This window comes from Cantharellus anzutake (assembly GCF_015039405.1).
Source record: "Cantharellus anzutake strain C23 chromosome Unknown EI90scaffold_13, whole genome shotgun sequence".
Taxonomy (NCBI): Eukaryota; Fungi; Basidiomycota; class Agaricomycetes; order Cantharellales; family Hydnaceae; genus Cantharellus; species Cantharellus anzutake.
The window spans coordinates 1420781-1430657 of NW_024066963.1; the positions used below are offsets into that span (position 1 = coordinate 1420781).

Consider the following 9877-nt stretch of genomic DNA (forward strand, 5'->3'; position numbering starts at 1 on the left):
TTTAACCAATCAATAAACAACCAAAAACCCACTGTGCTAACATCTGTTACAACTAATGTTAAACTGCCTGTGATAACATCTGTATAACCATATGAACCCCATTTCCCAACCTTTCCCTCTTCCTGCGCTAAGGACGGACGAAAATGGGCACCTCCGGCCCCATTTTTGTAACATGAATCCTCAGTTGGCAGTCAGTTTTGACATGCTCGAGTTAGTGTCTGAACTGTTCATGAACATGGCTCCCAATGAGAGAGGATGGGCAACTACAATCACGAAATATCTTGAGGTTTGAGGATTCCCATTTAGAAAAGGGGTGCATGATGTGGCATCGAATTTGTGTATCACCGGAGCTGACAAAGGTGTAGTTATCTCTACAGTGACGCTTTGCAAATGCGCTCTGCCACTATCAGATGCTTGTCCGCCTAGTGGATGCAGAAATTTCCAACACTGTGGAACATTCTCGATGCTACCTTGCCAGCTCTACAACAAGGAATCCTCTCACCGATGAGCATGCCATTGTGGGGACCGAGCATACCAACATACCCATTTCAGCATCCCAGGAATCCCTAGCATGGTCAATTCTGATGCGATCAATGCAGAGGCAGCTTCTACCCAACGTGTCCTGGATTCCTCCACACTGATGAGTCAAAGAACATTTGTCAATGCCCAAGGAATGGGAAACTTTGTCCCCAAACAAATTGCTGGGTCAGCAGCTCAACGTCCCAGTGCTTAGAAATGTTCTTATGCACCATTGGCATTGGTAGGTGATCATCGCATATGGGAAATCCTTAAGGAACATAAAACCGCGAAAATACTGGTGGTGTAGGGTATAGTAGGTTATCCTGCCTACACTGTCCACCATTGTTTTGCCACACCACTTTGTAAAAGAATGGGAGAAGAAGGATCGAGATTTTCAGGATCGGGTGCATGGCATGAGTGGGTGCTCTTGGGCAGTCAAGACTAATACTGGAATGTTGGACTACGTGATGCTGGATGACCCTGCTGAAGATGATGCAGTGGAGCCTGGTATGAATGTGCCCAAGTCTTCACTCAATGCATGCAATGATTCCTTCATTGCTGCGGATGGCAATTGTATCAAGGCTTCAACACAATATTTTGACGATACTGGCCTCATGGCTGTTCTGTGCCATCATGATTGGCCCCTTTTCTTGGCAAATATGTGGACTGCCAGAGAGAAGCGCTTCTACACCCTCACTCTTATAGTGGCAGTTTTTGAACATTTACCAAAGGACTGGCAGGTTGGATTACTTTATGACATCGCCTGTCAATTACACCATCACCTCAACAAGTGGGATTATGGGACCAATTGGTTGAAACGTCTGGAATTTGGTGTTTCCGTCTTCCATGTGTATGGCCATCAATGGGCCTGTCAACTTTGGTATCACCCTCACAAGTCGTATATATGGGGGTTGTCTGATGGTGAAGGTTGTGAAAGATTTTGGAGTGAGCTCCGAAAACTAATTCCTGGGCTTAGGGTCACTGGCATATGTTCAGGCTATCTTTTAGTGTCATCATCCATATATTTATGATTACTGTTAGAATGGGCAGATTCGGACGACTCCGGAATGGAATCGGAGACTTAGCATGGAAGGACCTTGGCCTCAGCGACTCAGGCAGAGCGCTGTGCCATTGCTGGTTGTCCTAGGGGTCCCTAATTTCGGATCTAGCAGAGGGAAAGTCTCTTGGGGGAATTCATGTCGATTTCGGACTGAGGTTACAAGTTACTAAGTACATTGTATATAAGGAGGGGTCCGGAATCAAAAGGAGCGAGGGTAGGACAAAAGGAGACAAAGGGAGATGGAAAGAGGAACAACACCGAGGGTCAAGGGTTTGACTCAATGGTGTTTCTCAAAGGAGGAATGAAGGGCCATGGCCCAAGGAGGAAGGAAGGAGGTTGGGAGTGGGGAATGGCTAGCTGACTGAATAGGAAGGAAGCAGCAGCCCAAATAGGAATGAGGGAGAATAGCGGAGTTGAATAGGACAATGCAATAGTTGCAAGGTCCGAGGTAAGTCCGGAAAGTCCGAACTCGGAAGTTAAACTCCGGAATATTGGCAAACATAATTAAATGGAATGAGCTAACCAATACAATGGGTATAAGTGGAGGTGGGGTCAAAGTCCGAGGTCGGAGCTAAGACCGGAGGTTCCGGAGATGAGACGTGAACGGGATACCGGAGCGGAGGTCCGGAGTTGGGAGCATAGGTTTTGCGTACTCGTCTGGAAGGTGTCGAGGTTGGGGTCAAACCCGGAATGTTCCGGAGTCGGACCGAAGGTGGTGTCCGAGCCAGAGGTGGGATAACCTCTTGGGAGTCGGCAAGGAGAAGGTGACGGAAGGGAAGTAGGACTCCGGAAGTCGGAGTTCGGAGTTCCGGGAGCCCGGAGTGGAGGTCGGGATTGTATGGATATGACAATTACCCTTTAGTATCATCGTCACCTTTTTATTCTTGACCTTCAGATCAAGCATGGTGATCGGATGAAGTTCGCAAATATGGGGAAATGGCTGCAGACTGGAATTTCCCATGCTCAAAATCGAATGTCAGAAGCTCATGAGCGCCTCATGCAGGCATCGGAGGAGAAGATTAGTTCTCTCCTTAGGTAGTTTCATGAGCAGAGGGCATTTCAAACTAAACCTGTTACTCATATGTATGTATCACGTCTAATTATTATGCTCTTGCACTGAGGATTGAGTCATGCCTACAGGTCAATCTGGGAATCGCTCAAAGAAGCTTATAGACACCATTTTGTCTCTCAGTCATTCACTTGAATCGCTCAAGGGCCTCCTTGCTAACTCATGAGCCAAGTTGGGGCTCCTCCTATCTACAGACCCCCTCAGGTCCATGGGTTGTCAATTAGAACTCACAGATAGGATCACAGCTGAAGAAGCAAGTGTTCAGCGTATGGAGGAACACATAAGGCAGAAAGAGGCCAAACTCCGACAAACCTCTCCTTCGATGGTTACCAACCTTGAGAGCTTGCGCCATGATAAGTGGCTCAACTTTCAGTTAAATCTACACATTCTGAAGGATCAGATTGTTTCCAAGCTTCATGCATGGAAGTTTGAGTTGGCAAATCTGGATCATGCATATCACAGTCATATGCTTGGTGTGTTGGTATTGATTGTGTTGTCATGTTGTCCTGATAACTGGAAACATCATAGATCAGAAGACCCAGGATCAGGCTGGGAGAGCGATAAGACATCATGAGCCTGGTATCATGGCTACTGTCAAACATTATAACAAGAAGTGGAATGAGATGCTGTGCATGCAGTTGGCAGGCAGCACTCCTGCGAATGCAGTTGTGCCACCGGAGCTCAACATGACAGTCATTTTTGATCTTGATGTCAATGCAGACATTTGGTTAGATGCTAGTGTGGAAGACCTTGGACAGTTCCCAGGTGGTGAAATCCCCAGTTGGCTCGTTGACCCGAGTGTCCAGAGACAAATACATGATGCGCAGGAGTATATTAATTGTCGAGAAGAACTTGAACATTGCAATGCAGAGTGCTATAATTTGTGAACCTGGATCACTGAACAAGATGCAGCAGTGCGGCATGCAATGCAGATGTGTAGCAGAGGTATGCTCAATTCAGAGAGTGTCCATATTTACTTTAATCTGGGCAATTAGACCCTGATGCCTTGTATTTCCTTGGTCTTGTAGAGAAGAGTTTGGTGGCGGTACTCTCGGACTGGAGGAAGCATTTGACCACTGGACCATTTGAGTGGACAATGCTGAATCAAATGCTGGTCAGTCCCCTAGTGTTTCTGCCAGCAACACCATCCCTGGTTGTTGCCCACCTACCACCTTCGGACCTGGACATGTCACCTCAACTGCAGCATGAAGTCCTAGGCATTGAAGATGGATATGATAGTTCAGATGATGACACGGCAAACAGCGAAGCAGAAGATATTGCCCAAGAGGGGGATTTCACGGTCATTGTAGACCTGGATCATGCGACAGCAACATTGGGTGATGCAGGTGGGGAGAATGGTGCCACAAACGGGGACAGTGATGATGAGCTACAGACCTCATAGCTTCCGCAAGTCTTCACTGGCCCCTTCTGGTTGGCGACATCCTTCTCTGGCATCCATACCGTTCACAATATCTCCTAGTTATGTCGACAAACCCTCCTCATTGACTTCGAGTGTCGCAATGCCTGTGTCTACACTCAGGCTCAGAAAGTCAAATTCCTTTTGATAATGGTACCCTTGCAGCAATCTGTACCCTTCCTTAGTTGGTGACATTCTTTGTCTGCACTCACAACCTCGGTACTATTCACGTCGATGTTGACTTCGAGTGTCACAATGCCTGAGTCTACACTCAGGCTCAGAAATTCAAATTCCTTTTGATAATGGTACCCTCACGGCAATCCATACCCTTCCTTAGTCAGCAACATTCTTTGTTCATGCTCACAACCTCGGTACTATTCATGTCAATGTCGACTTCGAGTGCCACAATGCCTGAGTCTATGCTCAGGCTCAGAAAAGCCAAATCCCCATTGATAGCTGCACCCTCACAGCAATCCATACCCTCATCCTTCATCCGCACTATTCACGACCTCGCAATTGCTCATGTTGACAAACACTCCTCGTCAACTTCAAGTGTCGCAATGCCTGTGTCTACGCTCAAACTCAGACACTGAGTAATAGTAGTCATCTCAACCTTCATTCTCATTTCGCTCATATCCCCGAATGACAGAATGCAGACAACACAATGGTGTCCCTTCGATCGTCTGCAGGTCATTGTCAGGGCACACCCGCCTGACCCGGTTCCACCTGGGCCCACCTGGGCCCACCTCACCCGCTCACCCGCTCACCCGCTCCCCGCTACCCATCCTTCCTCCCTCTTCCCCTTTCCTCCCTCTTCCCCTTTCCTCCCTCTTCCCCTTTCCTCCCTCTTCCCTCTTTCCTCTTTCTCCTTTATTTCACTCTCCCTTTCTGTTTATTCTTTCTATTTACACGGACCACCTTCCCTTGTATCATTGTACTGTTGACCCGTCCGGCTCGGACACCCCGGGCGACCTCCCGCTACGCCCAGCATGCGCGGACGCCCTCGGGATCCCCTGTGGGGATACCCGGATGGCTGCGGCCCTCTCCGCAGATGACGTGGCACCCGTCACGTGACCCAAGCCGCATGTACATAAATGTACCTGAAGTGGGAACTGAAGAAGTAACCTTCTTCTCACGTTTTCCACTTCAGGTAAGTAGTGTAGTTCTTCCTTTTAATAACAATTCACGTTTTCCACTTCAGTCTAAGTGGCCAGGGACTACAGTCCCAGATCGGGCCCGTCAGTACGCGCGCCCGCTTCGTCCCCTGAGAGGGTCCCTCTGCCGGGCGCTACAGCCGGGCCCCCTCCACCCCGGACGCGTCCCTGACAGTCATACTGCCATCTCATGCCCACTGTAAGGTTGAGTTCATGAGTGGTCTCGCAATATTCAGAGGTTGCCTTACACTCCCAGTCTGTTGAAGTATGCTGTATGAAGCTGTATTTATCAATGGGGGGGGGGGGGGGGGGTAGAAGGCTGGGGAAGCCTTTACCCCCTCACATGTAGGTTAAATACATTATTGTATATACATGTGATAGTTGCAGCTTGGGACCACATGGTAGAAATGAAGGGTTCGGGAATAGAAGTGTCATGTTGGGTACAAACCCGATGCAATAAATAAAGAATGAATAGGGTAGGCCACAAGTATGCGGCCTATATCCCTTACACTCTCCTCCCTTGTGATATTAATATCGCACAGGCAGGTATAACAAGAAGTTGTCAAGAAATTAATATAAGGTGGGGAATGGCGATTAAGCCATTCCCCTCAAAATTTTACAAGAGTTATTCAAGAAGGAATAAAAACGATAGCTGTTAGGCCTTGACAAAACTGTTATTATGATGGTTTCAGGATTAAGTGAAAGTAGAGGCTGTTAGGCCTCCACAGATCCATTGTTTCAATGGATCCAAAAATTACTACAAGGTAGAGGCTGTTAGGCCTCCACAGGTCTGTTGTTTCGATGGACCAAAGAAAAGATATATAAAGTAGAGGCCGTTAGGCCTCCACTGACCCACTGTTTCAGCAGATCAGAGGAAATAAGGAAGTGAAGGCTGTCAAGCCTTCACACAACCGTTGTTATGATGGTCCAGAGAATGGAGTGGAGAACATAGTAAAGCAAAGGCTGTTAGGCCTTTGCAGAACCATTGTTACGATGGTCCCAGAGCAGAAAACAAAAAAAAACGATGAATGAGGCAGTTAGGCCTCAGCGGTACGAATGATGCACCAGAGTGGATGATAGAATGGGGGGGTGATTAACCCCTCCATGTTAAATGAGGCACATATACCTCGATGAAGAGAAGGTGATTAAACCTTCTTTGCTTTACCCTTCTTGGAGGAAGGGCCAGTGGCAGCCGAAACAGCAGCACTAGAAAGGTCCAAAGTAGTCACGACCGACAAATCCTGGGGCTCCATCAGCGGCAAATCAATGCTGATAGGTGAATCTGCCAACCCGAAACCTGATCCAACCAGCCCTCAATCTGATGTCTGGCCCCCTGCCCTATCAAGTGAGACTTTGCCAACAATCAGACCCTGGACCCTGCCAGCATTCCGACTTCACTTCCAGTTCCCGAGCCTTTGGTGCTCCCAGCATCCAGTCCCTCTGGTTCCTCCTAGGCCTATAGCACAACTCAGTCTCACATCCCTGCCGCCGCATCCTCTGCACATTTTGCATCTTCCGTATTCTGTGCATCTTCCACATCCGGACCTCTGCCCACCTCTGCACCCTCTGCACCCCTGCCACTCCTGGTTGACTTCCACACCCTGTAGTCAGGTCAACACTCCCCTCTGTACCTTTGCTGGCCATCATGCTGTCCTCATTTGTGACAGCACTGATGGACCACCCTCTGTTGCGGACTTATCAGTGCCGCGCTGATTCCCGCATCCCATTTTGCGGACTTGTGTTGGTGCCGCACACCAACCCCGCTTTTCCTTTGGCCTTTTGCCACTCAGCAGCATTCATTCATTCCTTGCTGAGTGCCTATTATGTTTATCCACTCATTCACAATATCAGTGTTTGATCCGCTTTTATTGACACTAGGTTATTGGTCCTATTGTTCTTCCCATCAATAACCCTCACCACTCATTGTTTGTTTGTTCATTCTTCACTTCCAGTTCCCGGGTTCTTGTCCATTACTTAGTTTGACAATCCCCGCTCTTTTCCACACTGGACCAACTGGCCCTTCTATATTTCCTCTTTCCTATTTATATCTTGTAAATACTTTCGGGGACCCCAGTCTGAAATCAACTAGAGTACCCCCCCCCCCCTGTCTGGTCTGAGTCCCTCCTTCTGCAAAGGGGGCTTCTAACGGAATAACCGCTTGCTCTAGTAGATAGCTCAGTCTCAAGCAATATGCGTGAGAACTGTAATATTACCTAATGCTAAAGCTATAAGGTAATATACAATGAGTTACAATGTATAAGAAATCAGAGTAAAAGAATGTTGTAACTAACCTCAGTCTCAAGCTAATGCGCGAGAACTGAGGGAAAAAGGAAACTAATCCAAATGAATGAATATAGTTTGTGGACTTCGCGGATAAGTCCGAAGTGACCAAAATAAGTAAGAAGAAAAGGTGTTGTGACCAAGTAGTCACGCTACCGTGGGAATGTGGCTGTCCGGGCAAGTTCCTCGCTCGGATGTGGGAATGTGGCTGTATGGAAACTCGTCCGGCCTCCCATAGCACACGGTTCCTCCAACAGCTTCCCCCCCTCTGAGTCCGTGCTCGCAGAGTCCACGCTCCTCCTACAGGTCCGCTCCACCTGCAAGTCTTGTTTGAAGTCCGCTGTAAGTGTCAGTCTGTAAATACAGGATCTCCCCAAAACATCAAGCTCAGGGCACAGTGCTCCACTTGAGTCACTGAGGCCACGATCCCACTCTGCTAACCTTGAACAGCGCTTCCGGACGCACCGCATATTTACACCCACATATCCATGCGTGCATGCTCCAACAGACCTCTGCATCACCTCCGACCCCAACTCAGACAGAAACCCAATCCGTCTTCTGACAGTATTCCGACTCTGACAGTCTGCCCGACTCTGACAGAAGGACCAGCAACAGCAGCCTCGGTCTCAGACCAGATCACAGCAGGGAAACGTTGTTCAGGAAGAGGAGCAGCCTCATCGACTGACCCTCTAGTCGCCTTGCCATCACTCTTCATATCCTCATCCTCATCGGGGATAAGCAGTGGGGTGGGAGGACGCATGGTGGCAGGTAGATGGCCATAGTTGCCATCCATTAATTGAGAGAGAGAAACCTGCATCTTTTGTGGAGGCGCAGGTGGAGCTGGTTCAGGCATGAAGTGCCCTGACTGTGATGGAGGGGGAGGAGGTATGGGGTAGTCGCCCACATGCAGTTTCGAGAATTTGAAGGCAGTCATATTGGCCACCCTACAAGCCCTTGCCTCATTGGAGGGATGATGCCTCCACAACGACAGCAGGATGTACTTCATCCCTGCCTCATTGAGAATTTCGGGAGTCCTTTGGATGTACCCATACCTCTTGTCAAAGTCATCCACAGAAGGATTCCTTCTGCCCTTGAATTTCAGCTCGAAGTAACAAGCATGAAGGTCACAAACATCGCCTGGGGCATCATCGATAACCCCAGCTGCCCCAACCTGCTGGTTGATCCACTTGAGGTCAACCATGAATTTAAACCCGTTCACTGTAATCAGGAATGGGAGTACAAAGTTGTCCCATCACCATTGACGATGGCCTATTTCAGTGGTGATGAGCCACCTCTGGCCACTAACAGTAACTCCATGTACGAAGTCGTTGGTGTGGAAGGAACCTGGGATGGGTATGTTTCTCCATGTCCCAGGAGAAGGAGAACGATTCTGGCTAGGTAGCCGGAACCATGAATATTCGAGTGGTAGGAGGGGGTGACGCAGTGCCTGCTCTTTTCCCGACTCGGGATTGGATGTATTAGATTGGACCCTATGGCTCACTGTTGGGTCAGCAACAGGTACTTGAGGATGGGCCAGTTTGGCTGGTCCAGGGTGTGGATGAGAGTTGTCATCTACACGATGCACCCTCTTGATGGGGGCATTCTGGGTACGCATTTCTGTGTGAGGGATTTTTTGAGGGTGCAATGCCTCATCTTCCTCACAACCTTTTTCATATGACTTGAGGTCCCTTTCCAGCAAGTCGCACTTTCATTGGAGGAAATCCCAGTGTAATGAGACTTCCTGAAACTTGCTGGTGAGACGCTGGTTCTTGAGCTTGATGTTAAAGAGTTCCTCATGGAGCCCTATGTTTTCTTCTTGGATATGTTGAGTCCCTTCTCGAGACTGTGATAGTTCATTGTCAAGACATCAAACATGGGTGTTTGCATCCATAAGGAGTTCAGTCAGGAAAGACCCTGACATTGTAGCATGCAGCTAGTGAGCTGCTTCAGGAGTGGGTGCTCCATGAGGGAGGGAAGGGTGGTAACCCCAGAGATTGGGGTTAAAGTATGGCAATGGCAGCGCTTGTCCTGGTGCCATCAAGTCCGCAAAAAATTGCGGGCCCATTGTCTGATGGTCAGACACAGTGTAAGCTGCAGTAGCTTGCACATCCATCACAGGGTGTTATGGAAATGGGAATTTCCCATTTTAGACTCTTATGGGTTCTGTATCACATGATTTGTATAGTAATTAAGTTTAACCAATCAATAATCAATAATTAACCAAAAACCCGCTGTGCTAACATCTGTTACACCACATGTCAAACCATCTGTGAAACCACCTGTAACCCATTATGTCCAACCCCCTTCCCTATTCCTGCACCAGAATGGACGAAAATGGGCGCTTCCGGCCCCATTTTTGTAACACAGGGGAAGGACAC

General features: G+C 48.4%; 3 protein-coding genes across 3 annotated transcripts; 2 read left to right on the forward strand and 1 right to left on the reverse strand.

Annotated features, from left to right (window-relative positions):
• Window positions 1-1028: 1028 nt before the first annotated feature.
• On the forward strand, window positions 1029-1604 carry EI90DRAFT_3144893 (uncharacterized protein; the record flags this gene model as incomplete). Its single annotated transcript, XM_039065202.1, has 2 exons — window positions 1029-1446; window positions 1561-1604. 2 exons carry the CDS (start codon window positions 1029-1031, stop codon window positions 1602-1604), a joined length of 462 nt encoding a protein of 153 aa, XP_038918712.1.
• Window positions 1605-2856: 1252 nt separating this feature from the next.
• On the forward strand, window positions 2857-4050 carry EI90DRAFT_3014711 (uncharacterized protein; the record flags this gene model as incomplete). Its single annotated transcript, XM_039056812.1, has 4 exons — window positions 2857-3121; window positions 3177-3413; window positions 3555-3593; window positions 3644-4050. 4 exons carry the CDS (start codon window positions 2857-2859, stop codon window positions 4048-4050), a joined length of 948 nt encoding a protein of 315 aa, XP_038918713.1.
• A 3966-nt stretch (window positions 4051-8016) lies between these two features.
• Window positions 8017-9114, reverse strand: EI90DRAFT_3120601 (uncharacterized protein; the record flags this gene model as incomplete). The annotated part of the gene is made up of 3 exons (XM_039063322.1): window positions 8017-8717; window positions 8756-8768; window positions 8821-9114. 3 exons carry the CDS (start codon window positions 9112-9114, stop codon window positions 8017-8019), a joined length of 1008 nt encoding a protein of 335 aa, XP_038918714.1.
• Between the last annotated feature and the right edge of the window lie 763 nt (window positions 9115-9877).